Source organism: Phoca vitulina, unplaced genomic scaffold (genome assembly GCF_004348235.1).
Source record: "Phoca vitulina isolate PV1807 unplaced genomic scaffold, GSC_HSeal_1.0 scaffold3, whole genome shotgun sequence".
Lineage (NCBI taxonomy): Eukaryota > Metazoa > Chordata > Mammalia > Carnivora > Phocidae > Phoca > Phoca vitulina.
The window spans coordinates 76,230,786-76,256,738 of NW_022589706.1; the positions used below are offsets into that span (position 1 = coordinate 76,230,786).

General features: G+C 37.2%; 1 protein-coding gene across 1 annotated transcript in view; it reads left to right on the forward strand.

The window, feature by feature from the left end:
- Positions 1 to 25,227, forward strand: part of CUNH4orf17 (chromosome unknown C4orf17 homolog) — a 335,194-nt gene extending 309,967 nt beyond the window's left edge. The window contains 8 exon segments of the mRNA XM_032401115.1: positions 1,613 to 1,832; positions 8,509 to 8,718; positions 11,256 to 11,320; positions 16,223 to 16,366; positions 20,977 to 21,058; positions 22,435 to 22,621; positions 23,484 to 23,527; positions 25,025 to 25,227. Of these exon segments, the coding sequence (XP_032257006.1) occupies positions 1,613 to 1,832; positions 8,509 to 8,718; positions 11,256 to 11,320; positions 16,223 to 16,366; positions 20,977 to 21,058; positions 22,435 to 22,621; positions 23,484 to 23,527; positions 25,025 to 25,227 (1,155 nt within the window).
- Positions 25,228 to 25,953: the final 726 nt, after the last annotated feature.

Sequence of the window (25,953 nt, forward strand, 5' to 3'; positions counted from 1 at the left end):
TGAAGAACAATATGAAAATGTACTTTTTCTTATTAGATAACAGTTCTTTATGAATTCAAAATATTTTAATATATTTTTTTAGCCTAGAATAGGTTTAGAATTTATAAATATTTGCTGTTTTGTGGCAACAGGGCTGGTAATTTATATACCATACACCCTGAATATATACCATGAAAAAATTGAACACAAATTCTTTGGTCTAAAAAGGTAGTCAATGAACTAAAAATGTGTGCCCCAACCTTGAGATCAATTTCTAGAATATGGACATATTTGAATGCTGAAAATTATTCTGACCAGAAAAACTCCCTGCCATGGTTAGAAATAAAATATATATTTCCCAGTACTGCTATGATGAATAAGATTTCCGTGTAAGATAGGAAATACAAACAAACACCAGGGAAAAAAATCCTTCTTTAAATTTCAAGATAGTATGCCATCTTCTTTTTTTTTTTTTTTAAGATTTTATTTATTTATTTGACAGAGAGAGAGTGAGAGAGCACAAGCAGGGGGAACGGCAGAGGGAGAGGGAGAAGCAGGCTCCCCACCGAGCAGGGAGCCCGACATGGGGCTGGACGCAAGGCTCCATTCCAGGACCCTGGGATCATGACCTGAGTCAAGGCAGATTCTTAACTGACTGAGCCACCCAGGTGCCCCAATAGTATGCCATCTTTAAGAAAGTTTATTTAGGGATGCCTGGGTGGCTCAGTTGGTTAAGCGTCTGCTCTCAGCTCAGGTCATGATCCCGGGTCATGGGATTGAGTCCTGCATCAGTTTCCTTGTTCAGCGGGGAGCCTGCTTCTCCCTCTGCTTCTCCCTCTGCCTACTGCTCGCCCTGCTTGTGCTCTCTCTCTCTGACAAATAAATAAATAAATAAAATCTTTTAAAAAAACGGAAGTTTATTTAACTCTTTCCTATGTTTCTAATCCAGAAATTTTTCCCCACATAATTGTAAATTCCCAAAGAGCCATAACATTATCTTTGATCCCTTAGGCCTATGATACTTTAAGTGTCTAATAAATAATTGCTGAGTGATTGAGAGAAAATCACTAAATATTACTGAAAATTGCAAATAACAACATCCCAAAGTTCTCTACTTTATCGTTTGTAGATGTAATATCATTCTTTTGTTACCAGATTTGTTTTCTCCTTTAGGTTTTACTATCTTCTCAGAAGATGATACAAATTTAAGAAGCTGGTTGTCTTAAAGCATAATATGAAAGGTCCTCGTTATATGTATCACATCATAATATGGAAGGTGCATTAATGTAAAACACATTTGTGGGTATTATATTTTAAAGCTCTCATTTTCATTTACTATATCAAAATTGATAACCATGTTATGTATTTTTATGTTGGTAAGCTAACAAAGTGACCTTAAATGTGATCAAACACAGAACATATTTTAAGGTTTTGTATTTTCCGGGGAAAAATTCTTCTCTTCCACCCATGCCTGTATTCATTTCAATATTTACAAAAATTTGGTCTAAAGTAAAATAACCTCACATTGTTTTGACAGGAGAAACAATTCAGTGCAAACAGAGAAGTAATGTTTGATGTGTAAGGAAATGTCAAGAACCCCCTCATCAGAATGACTGTCATTCTATGATTTCAGGGTCTAAGCACCTCTGGAAGTGAGGTTAACAAGGTAGAACCCCAGGACCTTTTGCGGCAACAGTGGAGAGGGGCAAACCAATACCACAAGAACATGAGCCTCAAATCTCCGATGTCTGCTCTTCCGTTCGAGAACAAAGGCAGCCATATCATGGCTAGAAATGGAAACTGTTTTCTAGTCCGTCACACCCCTCATCCCAGAAGGGTCTGCCACATCAAAGGTAAGGTAACTCAAGGTCCTAGAATGTCTCTCTCTCTCCCTGCATTTGGGCTACTTGATGATTCTGTGGATAAATACAGGGATACTATTCAAAATATTTAACTAATGGTGAGACACAGGTATTGACCATTGAGACCAGATGCCAGCCTTGGGGATAGAGCAGAGCCTGCAGGCATCCTCTCTGCCAGGCATTAACCCTGGGATTTCTTGACTGTTAGAAAAGGGACTCGGAGAGGTGCCAAACAGCTCACAGCAACAATTGACCAATTGGTATAAAAGTATTCAATATTTTAACAAACTGCATGGCCATGCTAGCATTTACCTGCTACATATTACCCCTAGAGAAGCATATATTTTACCCTCCAGCCCTTTTTCCCTTTCTCTCACTTTCTCTCCTTTTTTTCTGTTCTTTCTCCCCTTTTTCCCTCCCTCCCTCGATGATGCAAACAAAAGAGGCCTCAGTCAGTCCCATAAGGAGCCATGGACAGCTCTGTAGAGGTGTCTCGGCTTAAAGCAAGGGGGTCAGGCCTTTGTAACCCCCATTAACCACTCACTGGTCAAGTTTCCATCCTACATGAGAGCTGTCTTCAGCTGAGAGCAATGCCCCGGGAGGGACTCGGCACGAGCCACCAGTAGCGGACACATCTGTCAGGTGGACAGATGAGTGTGTTGGTCCTGAAGGCATGGTTTGGGTAGATGCATCCCCACATCTACTACAGCAATTATTGGAGCTTATGACTAAATATTTTTATTTGATTATTATCAAATATCTTCCACTAATTTGTGAGCTCCTTGAAAGCTGAAGATGTGTCTGTTTTGCTCACCACTTATTTTCAGTTTCTTAGAGTGGCTGCGATGTGGGAGGTACTAGATAATTCTTGTGGAAGGAAAGAAGGAAGCTTAAATTGCATTCAGATAAAAATTTAGAGCCTCTGATAGATTTTAAGTAGAGTTAATGTTCTACCTCAGCTATCTAGTTGTGTGTCCTTGAGCAAGTGATTTCATTCTTTAAAAAATTCATTCTAGCTGTATTGTAGAAAGTGGAAGGAAAACAAGGGCCTAAGGAGAAGTTGGGAGATCAGTTAAAAGGCTGACTCAGTCATCCAAGTGAGAGGGATGAAGGATGGGCCAGGGCAGACAGCAGAGCAGAGAAGTGAAGATTGAACTTTGGGGTAGAGCAAGAGAAAAACCCAGATGAGCAGCACAGAGAAAGCCATCAGAGGGTTATGAGATAAAACAAGATTCAATGAGAATGGCTGGGTGATCATCAAAGACAAATTGCTAAAGAAGACCAGGAAAACAAAGGCCAAGAGATAGGAAACAGATATTACAATAAAGAAGTCATAAATGGCTTGGAATCCGTTGTCTTGGCAAAATTTGATGACAGGATTTTTCAAAATCCCATGAGAAAAGCATTCCATTTAATTAGAACTTTTTTCTCTATGACGGCAAATATTACCAAATTGAGTATATTTTTTTCTGACTTCCAAATACTTGAAAGTACTTGATATATAACTCCTATATATGTAATTCACATTCTGCCTTGAATTATCTTATACCTATAATACAATATAAAACTGTTGGCAGGCAAAGGACTGACTTTAATGTCTTCAAATCCCCTACAATGCCTACCACAAAGCCTTACTTTTAGTAACATATGTCCACATATAAATACATGTTCAATTGAATAGAAAACTTTCTTTGGAGATCTTTCAAGGATATCCATGCTAATGCTAGAAAGCCTAGTAACTTGAACTGCAAGAGGAAGAGAAGAGCAGCAAGCTGCTGTATTTTGACTGATAACAGCTATGTGCTTTGAACCCACACTCAGCACAAGGACACTACAACTAGTTTCGCTAATTTCACCCCAAAGATAATTCTTATAGTCCGTTTTTACTAACATTCAAATGTTTTAGTCTGTGAGATCTAATGTTATTTTCATAGATAAATCCTTAAAAAGTTAAATCATCAGTAAGTTTATTCAGTCTAAGAAATGTCAATTTAAAGTCTCTATTTGTGATACATATATGCACTTTGCTAGCAACACAGCATAAGCCAGTTTCTGCTCACAACGTACTTGGAGGAGATAGGAATAAAAGGAAATAGTTATAATTGTGTTATGTGCAATTATAGAAGTATGCTGGAAGTTCAGATGTAATATACAGACAGGAAAGCCACTGGAGGAGCGTCAAGAATGCATTTCACAGAGGTTTTTACTGGGAGATACATGATAAACATTAAGAAGAAACAATTAGCAGGACTTGGGTATTTATTGGATTTAAGGATGGAATAAAAAGTCTAGAATTATTACCAATTTTTTTTAGCTTGGTTAACTGGCTGGATAGTGGGCCAACTATTAATCTTGGGCATATAGGAGGAAGAACATGCGTAAGAGGTAAGATTAAAAGCTTCATTTCAGACAAACACGTTGTACTTGATGTGCCAATGGAACATTCAGGAGTAAATGACCAAGTAGAGAAATGGATATAAGGACTTGGAGCCTAAGGATTAGATGAGGATGTAAAGTAGATCTGAAAAGCAGGAAGCATATAGGTTAAATCAGTAATGTTATTGCCCAAGAAAGAAATCCTAACAGAACTCTGAAAAACACAGGGGTGTATAGACACAGAAAATCCAGAGAAAGAGACTGAAAAGAAATAGTAGAGATTCTGAGATACAAAACGTTGTCTCTGACAATAGAGAGAAATGATTTTAAAGAAAGAGGGAACAGTGGATGTGAAAGATGAAAATTTTCCATTTAATTTACAAACTAGTGATCTCTACAACCTCTTCTATTACATAGAATAGGGAAAGTCTGAATTTATACACAGGATATATTAAAATCTTACATTTGCTTGGCAGAAGTTTTTAAGCTGTAGTCTGTGGGCAAGAGACAAAGATGGAGTAAAATGTGTTTGAACAAAGGGCACAGTAGCCAAAGAAATTTGAGTATCACTACTTCTTGACAAAAAGCATTATATTTAGTCACGGGATTAAATGAGGCTTTTCGGAACTTTTGCTAAAGCCAAATTTTGAGATCATCTATGCGTGACTTGCTAAGAGGTAATTTAAAAACTGGCCCTACAATGGTAGCCTATCTCCAGGCTCTTTTGCTTTAGAGAAGAGTTCATAGAAAGGACAGAGAGTGAGGATTTCATTGAAAAAGAGTCACTGGGGTGCTGTGCACTTCCCTTCCCCGCCACGAGGAGCAGTAGTAGCTGCCTTCACCTGTCCCTGCAGGGCTTTCCAGGACCATTTATGGAGAATGTCCAGAGAGGAGACACATCTCACTGGCTAGCTGGCTTCTTGCCTGTGCTCCTCCTGGTCTGCCCTACACTGTTTCCGCAGTGGATCATGGGGAGACTATTCTTGGGGTGAACTTGTTCTGGATCTTCTATGGTATGGAGGACACAGATGATGGTGTCTGAGTCTCTTCTTCTAAAATCTCAAGACAAGAGCTGACTGGAGCTGGCTGGAGCTGGCTGTGTCAGTGGCACAGACTGGGATTAAACTGCTCTCCCACAGAAGACCAGGCCAAGGGTGTTGTTTCCTGTGGGAACACTCAGGAGGAGGTTGGCCGAGAGCTGTCTTGCAAGGACCCAGCCCAAAGGACTAACTAATAGGACAACTCCAGCCAAAAGAGGCTGGTGACATTTCACATGGGGTGAAGGTGGGAAGGAAGAGAAGTTAGCAATTATCTGGTAGATACATCATCCATGACAGTGAATGGTGTCAGAGATTTCCTCAGCCAGGGTTCTCCAAAGAACCCACAGAAATACCTCGTGAGAGAAAGAGCCAGCATTTTTTCTCTGCCTCACAGATCTGTTTTCACAGATGCTTCAACACTAAATTAAAACCATTAAGCAAGGAAGACTTTGTGTCCCCTTCACCATTCCTTCATCCTCCAACCCCAACTCTGGAGGAGCTGAAAGCAGTGAGTGGGGAAGGAAGAGCGGAAGAGTGAGGGAGAGGAAACACAGACCACACCCCCACAACCCTGCTGGTCTGCAGAGGCTGGGTCATCCTTGGCCTGGAGAGGAGAGTGTTAAATGGAATACTAATATTTCTATAGCACTAGCGATCCTGATAGTAAATATTTGGCATTCTTGATGGAAAGTTTTGTGTATCATAAAGATTAGTGCAGTTACTTGTTATTTTTAAAGTAAACTTTAAAATAACAATTATAAAACTTTTTGTTTTAACATTTAAAATTTAACTTAAAGATTTTATTATTTTACTTATAAATCTAGAAAATTTTAACAATCACTTCAAGGGGGTCTTTGATTAATATTTAGTCCCATTTACAAACTTAGTAAAAAAAATACCTTTAAAAATTTAAATGTCAATTACTCATTAAGTAGATTTGATTTCTTTTAAAATATTTCACATCCTTATCACGTGAATTCTCACCAAGCTATAAATAAATCTTGTAAATTAAATTAAACTTATAATATAGACAAATACATTATTTAAAACATTTCTTTACTGTTTACCAACTAATGATATTCTCATACTTTTCTGCCTAAATATTATATACATTTTAAAAACACATATGCAATGGTTTTTACTAAACTTAACCCATGAATAAGAATAGTATGTATTTTTCTTATTTTATCATTTCCATCTTTTATTTGAAACCTTCCCAATGTTAAAGCACACCATCAACTAAGGAAACAAATACCTTGGACAAAAAAAAAAAAAAAAAAAAATTAGAGTTATTACTATCTCATTAAACTGGGGATGCATATCAGTCAGAAAATTAGGCAGGAATGTGAGATTTGAATCTTCACCTGGCAGTCTCTGAAAGGTGAGTCCTTCAGAATCATGGCCGGAACAGAAATTTGATTCCCAGTACGGGGAGCTTGTCCTTCCTGAGCCCAAGACTCCATTACCTAATTCTCCTGTATTCAAGGAAGTTAATGAAATTCCCACCAATATTGTGCTAATCTCCTTCACTGCTGGGTTGGGTTTCATGTTTCCCCGACTACCTTTAAATCATTTAATGTTGTCCCATTTGACTCTGAAGCCACTTTAATGCCATTGCACTTTCTACATTTTTATGTAGGTCTTTCCTAACTCTTGGATAGATAGAATCTGAATTCTTTCATGTTACTTATTACCATTTTTTAATTAAGGAGATAGCAGAGAAAATAAGGATTTCTCCATTGATTTATCTTCATGTTAATATTTTATTTCATTTGGTAGGCAATTTTTCACGACGCACCTGGGTCAATCACTATCTCAGGTGTTTAAGATAAAATGGTAAGATGTGATGCTATCTTCAAAAATTTTATTCTCATTTCTATTTGGAACCAGTTACTATCAGTAAAGTTCTAAGTATCAGACTAAATAAAAGCTCTATGTTTGGCTGTGTTATTCATTCATTTGATAAATAATCGTAGAGCATTAACTTTGTGCCAGGCACTATTCTAGACACTGGGAATAGAGCAGCAAACAAAACAGACAAAATACATGCTTTCATGAAGCTTACATTCTAGGGCAGCTCAGCCCAGCAATGTGCAAACAGATATGATAGGCGACAAGTGCTATGGGAAGAATAAAAGAGCATAAAGGGACAGAGTGTGATGGGGTACATTTCAGACAAGGTTTTCAGCAAAGACCTTTTTGATGTCATTTGAGCAGATAGATAAGAAGGCAGTGGACTGATAGTCCTAGAAGGAAATTGATAAAAATGGGCAAGTATAAAAAACACTCTCCAGAAGCTTCCCGTGCAACAAAGCAGCCAGCTGTACTTATCTCTGACAATTCACTGTTTAACATAGAGCAAAGTCCCGTACACCTTCACTTCCTAAGCTGTTCAATATGTCATGACATGGCCTTGATACCAGAAAGAGGATCTTTCTGTAATTCAATATATGAGCCAAAGGCAAATAACTCTTACAGGAGAGTGAAGGAGCCTGGAAAGCTTGGACATGAGGAAGGAGGTTCCTTTGTACCACGTTTTCCTTCCTTCCCTCCCTCACAATCTACCTCATCCTGCCTCCTATTGCTAGCTCCTGCAGCTGTTAAACCTTCTGCCAGGACAAAAACAGGGCCAGTGTATGTCTTTTCGGAGGTCTTGTACTGAGACATTCTGGATGCTTCCAAACACCTGAATGCGATATTCATGAAGAGGGCTAACATAGTTCCTTAGTCATCCTCAAGACGGGAAATGAGAGGTCTGTCTGGGATAGAAGCAGATCCGTTGCAGTTGACTCTCACACCAAGAAAGATGTGAGCCTGGTTCTCAAGGCTAACAAGATGGCAGAACATTTTAAGGAAGCACGTATTGCAGGGGCACCTGGGTGGCTCAGCCGGTTAAGCGTCTGCCTTCAGCTCAGGTCATGATCCCAAGGTCCTGGGATTGAACCCTGCATCGGGCTCCCTGCTCAGCCAGGAGTCTGCTTCTCTCTCTCCCTCTGCCTCTTTCCCACTCTTTCTATCTCAAATAAATAAGTAAAATCTTAAAAAAAAAAAAAAAAAAAGAAGCATGTATTGCAAACATAATTTGCTACACTGACCTTCAAAGAATATCCACCTAGCACTGGTTCATACAGTTTGTAGTCTGACATTTTGTGTACACTTAACAGTATGAGTTGGGAAATGGCTGATCATTGAAAGAAAATCTGCCCCAAACTTAATGTGGTTGTTCGGTCTGTTTATCCTGACTCACCTAGGTCTGAATAACATTCCCATCTGTACTGTGAATGATGATGAGAACTCACTGGGAGCATTGTGGGGTGTTGACCAGTTCAACTACTTAGAGAAGGATGAGATACCATTTGCCAAATGCAGTTATGCACCCAGCGCTGCAGCCCCGGAGAGCCCTGTCAGAGGAGTCTCACCAGCCCCAAACAATGTCAAGGTGCCCCCGCGGCCTCATTCTGGTGAGTCCTGTGCAACTAATGAAATCTGTCCTGAGGCCTCCTGCAAACTCTCGGGGGTGGTGGGGGTGGCGGGGGTGGGGAGGGCAGGGAGGATGGTCTATGTGATTGTTAATATAGCTGCAACGATTTTTAAATAGTCATGAAATTTTCTCACTATGAAATAGGTTATTCATTATAAAAATTTTTCACTCGTTTAATCTCATATCAGTAGTTCAGTAATGTTAATAAATATTATTATTGTCTTTATTATGTCCAAGACATATTTGGTGTAGCTATAGTCTCTAATCCTGACAAAGTATCTAAGAGGTTCTAAAAATGAATATTTAGCCAGAATTGATGGGGAAACTACTGTGACAAAAAGTGAGTCAGGGAAATGCAGTAGGGATGGAATTGCACGCTTCCATCTTCCCCCACTGGGCGGTCAGCTCCTGAAGCTTGGGGCCCAGTGTCATTGCCTTCTGTGTTTCTGGTATTCTTGGGGTCTCCCCAGGTCCCAGCACAGTGTGTTTGATATTCAGTCATCAATTAATTAATGTTTACTGAATTGAAACAAAAAGGGATTAATCAACAGAACATATAGTTAATAATATTGTGTGTTTGGAAGTTATAAGAGTAGATTTAAAATTTTTCATCACAAGAAAAAAAGTGGTAATTTTGTGAGGGGATAGTTAACTACACTTAACTGTGATCATCATTTTGCAATATATACATATGTCAAATCATTATGCTGTATGTCTTACACTAATATATTTTAAAAAGTGTAGTATGGCAAAATCTAAAGCGCTAGGTAAAGTAGAAGGAATTCTGGATGGTAAATTATATCCAGTTCTCTTTCTCTTATTTTTTTTTTAAGATTTTATTTATTTATTCGACAGAGAGAGACACAGCAAGAGAGCAGGGGGAGTGGGAGAGGGAGAAGCAGGCTCCCTGCAGAGCAGGGACCCCGATGTGGGCTCGATCCCAGGACCCTGGGACCATGACCTGAGCCGAAGGCAGACGCTTAACGACTGAGCCACCCAGGCGCCCCTTCTCTTTCTCTTATTACTGAAAGTTTCAGGGCACATGAAAGTTATTTTGGCATAATGTGGTAAAATACACTATCGTTCAAAGGATAACAGTAAGAGGGACCATTAGTAGAGTACTCACCCTGGGATTCCATTCTAAGGTCTTCACACTTGTTAACTCACTTCATCCTTTCAAGAGTTCCTCTTCCTTACCCACTAGCAATAAAGAATCAAAGCCCACATATTCCACCTTCTTTCTGGTGTTCCTTCTTATACCATAAAACCCAGAAACTTAATGGTTACATTTGCAAGAGCCCCTTAATGGGATTTAAGTGTTGCCATCTGGTAAGATTTATATTTCAGATGTGGGGTTCAGCATCTTTTTGGTTGCTGTCTGCTCTCAAGCATGACTGGAGACGTGGGCTTTTCCTGCTACAATATCCCAGTGCTCAGATTCTGGATATATGGGTGCCCGATGGCAAAGGCAGCAGATATGGTGACTTTCAGATTGCAGAGGTGACCCTGTGCCTGATCTTTAGCCCCACAGATGTTGTGACAGCAACTGAAGTGTGAATGGCATCCTGACCCCCCTTCCTCCTGATTGTGATAAAGGCTGTGCCCCCCTGGGAGGGCCAGGTGCGAGGTGCTGCTCTTGATTTGTGAGGGTCAACACCAGAGTTCACTGCTTCAGCCCTGCCAGTGAAATTGCAAACATCTAATTCCCTGTCTTATTTACAGTTCAGCTTAAAATAGGGTGGTTTCTGTTTCCCAGAAGTGAACATTAACTTAATAGACTCACCATCCATAACTCTGTTCTTCCTCCTTCCTTCCTGCTCTCTTTTGGAGAGAGGTAACTTTACAATATTTTTCTTTCTTCAGCTAGAACTAATGAATTCAGTTACTATTGGGAAATGCACAAAATCTCTTCATCTTTTAAGAAATTGTGTTAACTGTGGCTTCAGTAAAAAAGATAGCATTGCTTACAGAGAATATATCTTTAAATTAATACAAAAGGGAATTAAGCAAATATTTAAATGGTTTTAAAGTGATTTCATTAGATGAATCTATGAAATGTGTATGGTTGAGAGACTGATGAAATAAGAAATAAAATAAAAAAATGTAATTATAACCTAGCACACATCTCCTTCTGGCCACAGGTCAAACAGCAAACATATAATCTCTTTAATTAGGGAAAGTGTCAGTTATATGGGTAGGAAACACAGAAAAACATGTCTTATACTGAAATATGTACTTTTAAAAATTAGTTTACCCAGATCAAGAAAGCTCTTCCAGTCTGTCTTTATATCATCTTCCTGGGCATTGAATTAGTTTTGTAAATATAAATATCCTTTTATTATGTTATTGTAGTATAACTTTACCTGTAAGGTTTCCAATATTTATAAACATATCCCTGAGTTGACCTTATTTGAAATTCAGATATACTCTCATTTATTTCCGCAACTGACATATGTGTCATGTGGTAGAAATTTTTTCAGTTTGATCTAAATATATTTTCCTGAAATATCATTTCAGAGCCCTGTAGAAAAATCAAGGAGTGCTTCAAAACTTCCAGTGAGAATCCCTTAGCAATTAAGAAGGTAAAGAAGCAACTCTTTGCAGTTACCTATTTAGTTCAACTTCTGTCATTTCTTCTCTTTTTCTTCACGTACCTTTCTGAAAAGGCACATTTCACAATATTTTTACAGCTTTTAAAAAAATTTTTAAGTTTAAATTAAATTTAGTTAACATATATTGTATTATTAGCTTCCAGGGTAGATTTCAGTGATTCATCAGTTGCATATAACACCCAGTGCTCATTACATCACCCTCCTTAATGCCCATCGCCCAGTTACCCCATTCCCCCATGCCCACCCCTCCAGCAACCCTCACTTTGTTTCCTAGAGCTACAAGTCTCTTATGATTTGCCTCCTTCTCTGTTTTCATTTTTTTATTTTTCCTTCCCTTCCCCTATGTTCATCTATTTTGTTTCTTAAATTTTCCACATATGAGTGAACTCATATGGCATTTCTCTTTCTCTGACTTATTTTGCTTAGCATAATACCCTCTAGTTCTATCCACATCATTGCAAATTGACATAACATAAAAATGTATGTTAACTAACTGGAATTTAAATAGAAACATTAAAAATGGTTTATTTAACTTAGCATCATTATTTTAAAATTTATTCACATTGTTATGTTCACCAATAATTCATTCCTTTTTATGGCTAAGTAGTATTCAGCTGTATGGGTATCCCACAATTTGTGTACATGTTCACCTGTTGATGGACATTTAGCTTGTTTCCAATTTTTGCCAAAGCTGGTATGAACATTTGTGTACAAGTCTTTGTATGGATATATATTTTCTTTTCTCTTGGGTAAATACATAGATGTGGAATGACTGAGTCTTACTGTAGGTGTGGGTTTAAATTATTAAGAAATTGCCAAAGTTTTTTTCAAAGTGGTTGTATGATTTTATATTCCCACCAGCAGTGTATCAGTTTCCTTTCTCTCACATCCTGCCAAAACTTAGGATGGTCAGTATTTTTAACTTTAGCCAATTTAGTGGGTGTGGTGGTATCTCATTGTGGTTTTAATTTGCATTTCCCTGATGACTAGTGAGGTTGACATCTTGTCATGTTCTTACTTGCCATCCATATATCTTCTTATGAGAAATGTGTGTTCAAAGCTTTGCCCACTTTGTAAATTGGGTTGCTGGTCTTTTTACTATGAAGTTTTAAAGATTCTTTATATATTCTAGATAAAAATTATTTTGTCACATACACATTTTGCAAATATTTTCTTCCAGTCTGAGGCTTACCTTTTAGAACCAAAATTTATAACTTTGATGAAGCCAAAATTTAAAATTTTTCTATCATAGTTTCAAGTCCACACAATGTTTACCTCTCTATTGTGCCTCTTTGTAAGGGCTGACCTCTAGTACAGTATCGAATAGAAGTGATGAGAGCAGACGCTGTTGCCTCGTGCCTAATTATAGGCGAAAAGTTTATACTTTCATCATTGAATGTGATTTCAGTTGTTTTTTTCGTAGCTGCCCTTCATATGGCTGATTCCTCAGTGTTCCATTCCTAGTGTTCTGAAAGCTTTTATCAGAAATAGGGATTGGTTTTTGCCAAATGCTTTTTCTGCATCAATTTGAAATGATCATATTTTTCTTCTTTAATCTGCTAATATGATCTTTTTTAATCTGCTAAAATGATCATATTTTTCTTTTTTAATTGTATTGGTTAACTTCTAAATGTTCAACTACCCTTGCATTGCTGGGAAAAACCCCAGTTGGTCATGTTGTGTTATCCTTTTTATGTATTTAATTTCAAAAAATATTGTTTAACATTCTAGTGTCTATGTTCATAATGAATATGAGTTTGCAGTCTAATTATAATGTCTTTTGTGGTTTTAGTACTAGCATAACACTGGCTTCATAGAATAAGTTGGGAACTTCTCTTTGAAATTCTGGGAGATTTTATGTAGAATTGGTATTATTTCTTCCTTAAAAGTTTTGTAGAATTCTTCAGTGAAGCCATCTGGGCCTGGAGGTTTCCTTGAGTCAGGGTTTTTAACTACAAATTCAGTTTCTTATTTTCCATTAGATATAGACCATTCAGGTTATCTGTTTCTTCTTTAGTGAGCTTTGGTAGTTTCTATTGTTCAAAGAATTTGTCCATTTAATCTAAGTTGTTGAATTTACTGATATAAAGTCATTCAGAACATATCCTTTTAATGATTATATGATCTGTAGAGATGTTCTGCCTCTCATTCCTGACATTGGGAATTTGTGTCTTTTTTTTCTTGATGAGTCTAACTGGAGGTTTGGTAGTTTTATTGATCTTCTCAAAGAATAAATTTTCCTTTCATTGGTGATATCTATTGTTCTGATTTTCTCTTTCTATTTCATTGATTTTGGTTCATGTCGTTATAGAAGATGGAAGCTTAGATCATTGAGTTGAGACATTTTTCCTTTCTAATATAATCATGTATTATTATAATTTTTTAAATAAACACTGCTTTGGCTGCATGCTTCAAATTTTACAATGTTGAGTTTTCATTTTAATTCTGTTCAAAATACTTCCTATTTAACTCTTTAATTTCTTCTCCATGGGTTACTTAAAATTGTGTTATTTAATTTCCAAATATTTGGGTGTCTTAAAGACATCAATTTAATTCCATTGCAGTCAGAGAAGATACTTTGTATACTTTGAAACTTTGTAAATGTATTGAAACTTGTTATATGGCCCCAGAATAGGTCAACCTTGATACATTTTCCAAGTGCCATGAAAAGAATGCTCACTCTGCTGTTGTTGGGTAGAATGTAATATAAATGCCAGTTCAGTTGGTTGATACTGTCCTTCAGGTCTTCTGTAGCCTTACTGATTTGCTCTCCACTTTTTTTATCAATTATTGAGAAAGAGGTGTTGAAATTTCTGACTATAGTTGTGGGTTTCTATATTTCTCTTTTAATTTATATTAGGTTTTTTTTTTTTTCAGAGCTCCAGTGGCGTAATCAGTTAGTACATGGTACTTATATCAGTTTTTAATCATGTGTTTTGAAGCTCTCTTATTAGGAGTATTACTATTTAGGTTTATGTTCTTTTGATGAAATGACCCTTTTATCATTATAAAATTACTCTCTTCAATCCTGATAACATTCTTCGATTTGAAATCTGTTTCATTATAGAACTATTCAGATTTTCTATTTCTTCTCAAAATGATTTTGGTTATGAAATTATTCATTTCATTGAAACATTCAAATTTATTGATAATGTTATACATAATAACCTCATGTTCTTTTTTAAACATATGCAGTATCTGTAAGATGTACCCTTTTACCTATCAGTTTTATTAAATTATGTCTTTGTTTTTCTTGATCAGTTTCCATAGTAGTTTATCAGTTAGTATAACAAAGAACTAATTTTTGTGGGGTTTTTTGATTCTCTGTTATATATTTCTTTTCTATTTTGTTGATTTATGTTATCTTTTCCCTCTTTCTATGCACATACTTTATTTTATTTTTCTTAACTTCTTTTATCTTTCTAATGTATATATTTAGCTGTAAATTCTTCTTTGAGGATTGTTTTAATTGCTTTCATAATTTTTGTTATCAGCATTAAGTTAAAACTTTTTCTAATTTGCACTATAATTTCTTTTTGCGTCATGACTTAGTGACTGGATATTATGTATGAAAAGTTATTTGTAGGAATCTGAAGCTCATGATAAAAACACTTTTTTTCCAAAGAGAACTTTGTGCTTACTTCTGTAGGAACCCAGAGGCCCTAACAGCTTCGACTAACTTAAACCAAGTTCGAACCTTGACCTTAGGTTATATTTCCTCAAGGACCATTGCACTTCTAGGTCACCTTCATCTTCCGGGTGTAGCCCTTTGTTGGCCCTTATTTGGGTCCTAGGCTTTGAGTCCTGTCTTTCAGGACCTTTTAAGCTGTCACAAGAAAAGTTTTCACTCTCCAGGATCTTACAGTGACTTCAGGCAAAAATGGCTACTGTACTCCCTACAACTGAGGCTTCTCACTTCCCCTTTACTTTGGCCTATTAACTCCTACTTTATTCACTCCTCGACAGTTTTAATCTTTTTAAATTTTAATCTGCCTTTTTAGTTGTGTCTAGTGGGAGGGTTGAACCAAAAAATGTATATTGCTATTCCCTAAAACAGGAAGTCTTATTATATAATAAACTTTAACAGAAGAATGCATCTATCTACAATATAGCTTTATTATCACTAAATGTCAGCAGTTCAGTATTTTTCTATCAATTCCAATCATCACAGTCCCCAGCTGTTAACCTTTTCAGCCACTGGCTTCTGCATGTGTTAAATAGCCCTCACTTCTGAAGGTTAAAAGCCTTCCTTGGAATAAGCACGTAGATCTAAGGCTTCTATAACTCTTCTTGGACTTAAAGCTCTTATAGCCTTTTTTTATTTTTGAATTACAGAGTATATTTGCCTCCCAGAACAAGAGCATAGCCTTCCTCTTTCCCCTTCCAGTTAAGCAAGGGAAGTAATTTAGCTGACCTCTCCAGTTCTCCGGCTCTCAGCTGCCATCCCCAGGGCAGGGAAAGTAGCATGTAGTGTCTACGCAGACATTGCATAAAATCTTTTGACTGTCTTCTTTCCATCGTAAGTCTTCCTAATTTAACAGAAAAATCTCATGTGTGATGAGTTGGTTGTTATCTGGAGCAGCAAGATAAATAAAGGCTAGACGGCATTCAAAAATTATTATCTTGGTGTGTGACCGAGGGCTTATTCAAAATGGCTTCACAAAATGTAAATTATATCTCACTCTGTGTTCTGTCTCCAAATGCAAATATTTGATAATTAGATTTTTATGGGAAGATTAAAACTAACCTCTCTTTACTTTCATGTACATCTCTTATTTAGCTACAATATTTCTCATTCATTTTATATTCAACTTTCATAGAAAATATAAGTGGATGCAAATGCGTATTGATTATGTTATATCTTTGATTTAGGAAGAAATTAAGGTAAAAAAGCCACTGTCACCTCCAAAAGCATGCTCTGCTGCTGACTCTTGTTCTTCAGAGGTGATGAGTACCGAGACTGACGTCAAAGAGAACACTGTTTGCATACCAAACTATCTGGATCAGGAAATCAAAGTAAGAGGCAGGTTTATTAAATCCATAACTTGGAAACAGCACGAACGTACAAAAAACCACATTACTAGCAACCTTAAGACTCTTTAGCGGTTCCCCTTTAACAATGGAATTGATCTAAAGCCACTTAGCCTGAAATCCAAGGCCTACTTCTATTATTTCCAGTCACTGTTACAGAAACACAACCTTTGGTTTAGACATAATGAAGAACTTGGCATTTGCCGAACCAACTCGGCCCTTTCTTCCCATGTTTTTCTTTATCATCTTCCTAATGCTTGAGAGGCACTACTTCTTGCTGTTACCTATACATTTCCTTTGCCTATATTAAGGCAGAGATTCCTCCAATCAGCATTCATCTCTCCCTCTTATCTGTGGAAAACTGTTTCCTCAAACCTACTCTGCCTGGGGTTACAAACTTAGTTTTATTTATAGTAATGTGTCATATCAGACTACTGGAAGGTTCTCTCCAGCCACAGTTATTTCTGAGAATGACATATAACGAAGAACAAATTAATCAGCTGATGTTTGTTTTCCTCCTTTGTTTTCCTTCTTTAGATCCTTTTGGTAGCCTCCACATTGCCTCCCTGTAAGACCCAGTGCAATGAATTAAGGGTGAAAGCATTGTAATGATGACTCTTATAGCAGTTTTAAGTGAGTTATCTGTCATAGCAATTATAAATAGGAGAGCATATTATAAAGATTGTTATTGAATAGTCCTGATAAGGAACTATTTTAAAAGTAAAGCATAACAGTGGCATTGGGTATAATTATGCTGATGATTAAAATTAGGAAGGAAAATAAAAGGAAAAGAGAAGAGGGGAGAGTATCTGCAGGCAAGAGTTGTGGTTATACATGATTTCCTGATGATTCTGGTGAAAGACTCCCAATTATATAAGTCTTCAGAATCACTGTGCATCTTACCTGCTACACTCTGGCACCACTGATGCTCTAGAATTTGCTCATTCCCACCTTTAGGAACTTTCCCTACTGAGAAATCTCTTCTCCTCGATCCTCTCAGTGGTCACCTTCTTCTCACTAAGGTCTCAGTTATAATATCACTCAGAAATACTTTCCCTGACCACCCAATCTAAAGTAGCTACCTACTCACTCTCTATCCTATTACCCTTTGTTATTTTTTGCATAGCACATGCCCTATCTGATATGTTTGTATTTATTTGTTTCAACAGTGTCTCTGCCTCTCACCCAACTCACACTAAAATTTAAGTATTATAGGATCTCATACTCCTCTGTCTTGGTTCCTGCTTTATCTTCCATGCCTAGATAAGTGCTAGGCATCTAGTAATTATTAAATAAGTATTTATTGAATGTTGAATACAAAAATTAAAAAGAAAATTTTACCAAGATCAAAGTAGAACTGTAGAAAATCAGCTAACTGATATGTCATCTGATATGCTCACATCTGATATATGCAACCAAACCATAAACTGAGTGCAGCTTTAGTCAGGCTGTCTTCCTTCCTTAGGCACATCAACAATAGACCAGCAACACGATGCTATAGAACTGGACTTTTGGGCATCTATTAAAGAGCCTTCCTCTCAAAAGCATCTTTTACCTCACAGATATTGACTTAACTGGACGCCAATACAAAATCCACTAAAATGTAAGCTCTTTGAAGGAAGGGATCCTTTCTATCTCATTCACAACTGATTCGTCAGCACTCATCACTTTGCTTGGAAACTATTAACTGGTGCATACACAGCATGGCATTTTATCAAATAGTTGGTGGCTATTTGTGAAATAAAACAGAGGGGGTAAAGTGATAAAATGGGCCTTACCAAAATTTTTTGGCTTGTATAAATGAGTCCTAAAAATAGATCTCATTTTGGTGGTATTCTAACCTTCCATACCTTCTACAAAAAAATCTGAAATATCTTCCAATTTCCTACTATCCAGGCTGGTAACTCTGAGTGGCTGTGAAGGCAAGACATGTTTGTGCAGGGGTGTGTATGAAAGAGTATACAGTTTCACAATTATTACTTTAAAGGAAAAGAAAAACAGAATTCTGTGTCTCTTAGTATCTTATCTTTAGACTTCCTCTCAAAAATCTTGAATTTGCAGAAATAATAGTCTCTTTACTATTGACATGAAATTCTGACAAACACCTTCATTTATTTTGTAAATATCTAATATCAATGACAAAATACTAGAGTGGGAATACAATTCATTGCTTCATTTCACATAGCTTATGAGAGGGATTGTACAGGCATTAGAAGAACATTTAGGAGGAGATTTTGGGGCTGAGAGAGTCTTCAATGGGAAAGAAACCTAAAGAATATTTAAGATATAATTAAAAGATGAGAGAAGTATGGAAAAGATACTTCCCAGACAAGAGACCTTCCTATCTAAAGGCTAAGAGGCGAGAGCACTATTTATTCAAGGAAGTAAAAACAATATGGCTGATTCAGAGAGTACAGGGAGAAGGCTGCAAGAGATGAGGCTGGAGACTTAAGCAGAGACCAGAAATAAAGGACTTGTTAAGCTGTATTGAAGTGTTCAGATTCATCTGAAGTGCTGTGGGAAGCTAATGAAGAATTTTAAATGCTGAGTTATACTGAAATTACTTCGTAAGTATAATAATTACATGGTCAGATTTGTAGTTCAGAAAAATTGCTCTAGATACAATATGCAGAATTAATTTGGAAGGTGCAGGCAAAATTGCACGGAAAGTACTCTGCTTCCAAATGTTAGATTAGGTCCAAGACTTAGCTTCCTGCTGTAAACAACTATATAACTGGGAAGAACACATGAAGAGACTGTTTTCAGGCATTACACAACAGACAGTATAGATTTATGACAGTTGAGAGAAGGAACACAACTGGGATGATTTCCACATTCAACCTAGATTTCAGCCTAGGGCACATTCCTAATCATGGCACAGAGAAGTGGAGCCCAAACGGAGAGTAACAGCTTCACTAGGGAGAGAAAACAAAGTTTAGAGTTTGGGGATTCTGAGGTGGCTGGAATTTACAAATAAGATACTGAAGAAGGGGAATCTGTGGAGAGAATGAGCTCCAGAAATCTGTAGAGGGTGCGATGAGTCTTTAGTTCAGCATAAATTGCACATGCACAGGATGAGAGTCTGAGACCTGGCAGAAGAGAGCTAATGGGAGGCACATTGCTTAGAGATGCTGGTGTTCTGATGTGCCAGAGTGGAGAGACCTTGCTGAACACACTAGGAATGCAACTGAAACCCTAAAAAGAGAATAGGGTACTCTAGCCTACAGGAGGGGCTACTCTAGATCTATAATCTCAAATCCTAAAATCAAGTTTCAGCAGATCAAATTCACCTGCCAATATATTAAGTACCTTCCAGAAAAAACAAAAACAAAAACAAAAACAAAACTCAATGGAAAGAATGCAGGAGAGTTCCTTAAAGGACATATTCTATTTCCTCTCACTAAAGGGATAACTAGAGTCTCTCAAAGCTGATCACTGAGTGATCTGTAAGTCAGAAGAAGCTGGGAGCAATGTGTAATCACCATATTGATGAAAAACCCATGAGAGGCAAAGTAACCTAGGGAATCTTTTAAAAAAAAGAAAACATTTCAGGCAGATGAGGGAAAAAGATGTTGCAGAGTAGCTCAAGCAAGAATTGATGCTAGTTTAGCCTGGGTCAAGGCTATGGGGATAAAAAGGAATGGAGAGGTTTGAGAAATATTTAGAAGGAAGAATTTACTTCTTGTAGTTGCATTTACATCTTGTAGATGCGAGGGAGTTGGCCAGGATGAGTCTCTGGGTCTGGCTTGGACATCTATTCAGTGTATGCAAGTGTTGTCCACTGAGATAGGGGAGTGACGAGGAACCAAGCTTGGAGCAGGTTCTAGGAAGAGAAAGATGGGTTTAGTTTTAGATAATCTGGGTTCAAAGTCCCTATAGTGTATCTGAGAGGATACATTTGGTAGGCAGATGGATGTATAGGACTGAATTTCAGATAGGTCTAAATTCTAAGAATAGACACAATTTAGGGTCAAATTGGAAACATCATTACTTGTGCTTAATGTTTTATACATTAATGTTTATTATAGTCCAATTTTCTTACATTTATTTCATATATTTATCTCCTCTATCATCCACACATCAGCCCTTAGTGCCAGATAAAAAAAGTCAAGGAAGGATTCTGATTGACAAAAGGGAATTATATTCCCCATTCCATTGGGCCAACCACTGTGTTCAGAGAACTGAGGAAAAATGACTCCAGCTAGATTCACCCACTAAGAGAGGAGCAGGGCAGACAGGGACAGTTCTGTGACTGGAGAATCCCAGTTAGAACCCCTGGCACAGCGGGGAAGGATCCATTCCCCCAGACAGAAGAAAAGAGAATCTGTCCTCCAGAAAATGTGGGTACTGAGCAGAAAAAACAAGAGAAACACTGTATCACCTACCCCCAAATTGTTACTTGTATTGGAGATGTTTTAAGATTCCCCTGCATACTATTTGAAATCGGGTTCCCAGGCTAACATCCCAGTTGACTTAATTGAGTGTCACGTGCAGAGTGACATTTGGGAAGATGAGATCGATGGGGAAGTGAAGGAAATCTTATAGCCCGTGTGCCGTTTATTTGCTCACTGTGTGACTCTAATACTCTCTGTCAGATTCTGGCAAAGCTCTGTAACATTTTACGCACTGATTCTCTGGCCGAAGTTCTACAGTGGCTACTTCATGCAAACTCAAAAGGTGAGATTAAAAGAAGCATTTGCAAACGCTGAGCTCAGTTTCTTGTCAGAAAGTAGGAATGTGCCAATATCTGAAATTTTCTACCTTGGCTTTGCAAACATACTGCTGCGATGTTACTTCCCTAGTGATTCAGTATCCAAGTCTCTGCGGTTCTCTCTGACTGACTGCATGCAACTGGTCATTCAGTGACCCCAAATTTGGCATGCCCCAATTTAAACTTCTTGGGGTGATGTGAAGCACTGCGTCCAGGGCTGGTTTGTGCTTCTTCTCCAGGTCCACACACCCAGGGGTACCCCTGAGCCTATTTCCTGGCCTGCTGTGAGCCCTGAGCACAGAGCCTGTTTCCTTTCTCTGGCACGGATGGCAGTAGCATAGCCTTCCAAGTTCTCGATTCTAACAGCCTTGCCAATTGCCCCACCAAAACCATCAATTCAGTCCTCTCCCAGCCTCCTTTGGGGCCTTTGTGGCCTGTTCCATGAAAGCATATGCCGGTCCCAGTTGGGACAACCATAAATAGCAAAGAGTAGCTGTCCCGAAACCTAGCTGGTCATCAGACTGACTGAGGCAAAACTTTGGAGGTGGGTGGAGCCTGAGGATTTGAATTTCTAACAAGTTCCCAGGTGATGCTGATAAAGCTAGTCTGGGGGCCACTCTTTGAGAATCTGCACTAATGAAGGTTAGGAAATATCAATGTGTTAGGGATAGACTAATATTTTTGAATAGGGAGTATTTTGGAAATAGTCCTTTACTCAGGAATTCAAGACTACTTGGCAAGCAATTAAATATTTGGGGGTAAGGAGTCTTTAGTTCTTATCTTTTTTTTTCCTTTTTAAGAATGTAACTTTAAAAAATATATACAAATAATAAGTGCTTATTGTTGGGGGGGGAACCCAGATGAACCAGAAAAAATACAAGAAAAGAAGAACAATAATCAATCAAATCATCACAGACATCATTTCAGTGACGACTTTGGTATATATCTTTAGAGATATGCTTGTAACTATTTATTATTTATTAGTCTGTATTTTAATGAGATCATATGATTTTGAATAGGTATGCTTTCTTTTTTTATTTGGCAGCAGCCTGAACGGTGGGTTTTGTACTGAATATTTAAAAGTTATTCTACTGCCATTTGGGGACAAGTCCCTCAGTGAGTTAACGACTCGGGGTGCTCTATAGTACCACAGGTGCACAGATATCAGGGTGATGGGAACCAACTTGTCCACAGAAACCTTGACTCACAAATAAATGCCTACTCAGAAAACATATTACCAGCCTTTCACACTAGAGTGCTGGATAAAAGAACTAATCTCATGTTTCTAACCGACATGATAATTATAACCTTCATGCCTACCCCCCCTTTTTTTTTAAATCAGAAAAAGAGTGGGTCTCAGCTTTGATTCATGCTGAACTGGCTGAAATAAACTTGTTGGCCCAACAAAGAAACATCACAGCACATCTAGCTGCAGAGACTAGGAAGCCATCCAAAGTTAAATCACCCCCGAATTCACCTGCAAAATTGAAAGTGCTGACAAGAACAAGGCAAGGACATCAACCCACTAGGTAATTAGATATAATGGCTACCTACAGGGCATATGGTACAGAAAGACTTTTAATTTTCTTTTTGTTATCTTTCAAAACACTGAACATGCTGATGTTTTCAGTCTCTTCTTTATTCAGTAAATGACCACAATGTGTATTTGTTTTCTTTCATTTTCATAAATGTAATATGAGAATCATTCTAAATCCTATTATAGCCACCCAGACATCTAAGAAAATGTAGTTTTTTTATTTGATCTAAAAATGGAAGCAATAAAGGCAGTAATTGTATTATTATATATTTATTGTTAAAGGCATATCACACAAGTATCACTTTTTTGTGTAGAGCAATGCTAGATTCAAATAAATTGCTTCACTTAATTTTCTCTGGGACACTCCTGCAGGCTGATAGAGGGAAAAATAACAATTACAGGAGTTGGAAATTATTTTAGTGTAAATTTTTCTTAAACCTTATTTAAATGACAGAAGAAAATACATATTTATGTATAATATGGTGAAAGAATGTGATGTTATTTAAGTCAGGAGAAAAAATCTTATTGCTTTGAAATTAAAAGTTTCAAGAGAAAATAAATATTCAAAACCCAAGTCACTTTAAAAATCACTGAGATAGAGAATTTTGTATTGCAATTTGTCTCCACCTTAAAGTTTCCATAAAATTGGAAACTGGGAAATAGGGTCAGTCTTTCTACTGACAGAAGAATTTTTCATTGGAAAGTACACTTAATGCTGTCTGCATCGAAAAATAAAGAATTAGGATAGAATATTTAAGATATATATGTACCTAGCTTATTGATGATAGTGCAATCTATAGAAAATAACTTGTTTGTATCTGTGAATTTCATTTTCTCTTTCTCCAATTACTTAGAGTGTCAAGTCAAGGATCTGAAGGAAATAAGGAAGTACCAAAAGGTTAAGTACAGTTTGTGATAATTACTGGGTTGGTATAGGGAAACCAGTAAGTATTTAACTCTTTAGGGACACAGACAAGGTTCTATGGTTTTAAAGGCAGTAAAATTCAGTAATGATTTCTAATTACTTTTAAGAGACAGTGTCTGCTGAATTTCTCATCAAGACAAATTTGACATAAACTTAACTTTGTTTTGAAAGGCAAAGTGCCTCATCAGAGACAGATAGATACTCTTTGAGAAGTAAGATAGCAGGATAGCAGGAAATATAGGTTTAGTCATGCCAATCCAGTGACAGGAGAAGCCCTGCACTGACCTAACAAAAAGACAATGATTTCAGAGTTTGGTTCTTCATAGCTTAACTGTCAAGCTAAATTATTTTAACTAGAAACCAAGTCGATCATAGAAAACAGTAAAATGGCAATCGGCCGCAAGCAGATGCTCTGTGAAACAGGTGAAGTACAAGAGAGAGGAGCAGTTTTGTGTCCCTACCAGAAGCCCAGCCACACCCTACATTAGGACCAAGAAGAATAAAGAATTGTAGATTGTCCTACTTTGGTCCAGAATAGACCAACTGAAACATCCCTGTGGGTTTAGCAGCTTCTAACTTTAAAACAAGTGTAGCAACAATGACTATAGAGCAAACAACTAAGAAGTATGTCTTTAAGCCTCAAATAAAAGTCTATCCTGTTGTTTCTACAAGTTTCTCTTATACCAGGAATCGTATGGTAACCAATTAGAGTTCTTTGAGGTCACGCTAAACCCCAGCAGCTTTTGTTGGTGTTAACCAAACCCAAAAGAGGTTATATGAGCTAACAGGCAATAAGAAATATAGTAGAGAAGTTAGAAAATACTCCTTTACTCTGACACACCAAGGATAGTCTATCGTATCTGACTTCTACCAAACTCCTCACCCTAACACTACAAAATCACAACAGGGATGGTTTTTTTTACTCAACTTTATGTCTTACCTGTTGGCCCCTGTCTAGATATTTGAAGAAGTTTCGTATAAGAAGCCCCAATCATACTTCTTTGTCTCCAGTGGTGATAGTCAGCACCTCTCCAAATCCGTATTCCTGCTTGGGTCTGACCTATAGGTCTTGGGAAACTCTTATGAATATAATTCACTTGTTTTAATCTGTTTGTCCATTTTCTTTTTTGTCTATCAGGACTATAGATCCTTTTCCTTTCTCTCACTGGTCCCATCCTTGCCTATCACCTTTACAGATCACCAGTTCTAATTCATTCCTTCCACAATAATGTTTGATTTTAAGAGGATAGAACATATCCTGCATGTTATAGAACAAATAACTCATGAAAAATGAGCGGGTGGTAAGAAAGATAAGAATAGATTCTTTTATGAATTTGGGGTATATTTGATTCATCTAAACTTCTTGTAGTTTTTTTTTTTTTTTTTGTATGTCATTTGCTACGAAAACGTGTGGCAGAAGCTATATTTGATGGCTCAATTTTGGTCTTATTTAGTTTTTTTCTATTTCAGAGGCTGAGCACAGGCCTCCATTGTTTATAAGAAGAAATAATATGAAAATGCCCATTGCAGAATATTTCAGCAAACCAAAATCTCCTCCCAGGCCTAAAATTCAAGAAAGCTTATCAACAAAACCAATGTCTGCAAGGAGTATGCAACAAGGATGCAATCTCTCTCCCCAGAGAGCATTTTATCCTTAAACATTCCAAAGGTAGAAATTCTAGATTGAGCAATTTCTTTCACAGACATGAGCTTCACTCCATAACAATATCAAATTATTTTTAAAAAATATTTTGGTATCAGAGAATCAATAGCTGGTGGCATATGTAAATCTCAAAGCACCTGTATATAATGCTACTAAATAAATAATAATGGAGACAGTATTTCTATTTGTAGTTAATTTAGCACCATGTGTGAAAGAAGTATGTTTATTTATATACTACATTTCTAGTCTTGCACTGATTGTATTTGTACATAAGCATAGGGTCCTGATACTAGGAAAACCATCCGTACCAGAATCAGGCAGCTGCAGTTTGACACATGCCCCAAACTCTTGATAGAGAAAAAACAAAAACAAACACAGAATTTTAACATCTGAGCTAATTTTCACAATCTACAATGTTTCAGTGCTGTTGGAACACTGAGTGGATTCCGTAGTGATAATAGAAAAATACTGGCCTCCTCCCAAAAAAAGATATAAAAATTATCATTAATTTATGAGCCAGAAAGGAAAGAGTTTTCTACTCTTTGCTAATTGTGAGTGATATTAACAAATTTCCTAATATTTAGCTTTTTTGTATTTTTAAAATAAACCACTCTTGGGCCATGGCTATTATTCTTTCAGTGTATTGCTGGATTCTATCTACCAATTAGCCAATCTTTTAGAATGTTTGCGACAATATGCAAGAGATACTACAAATTTTGTGTATGTGTGCATGGGT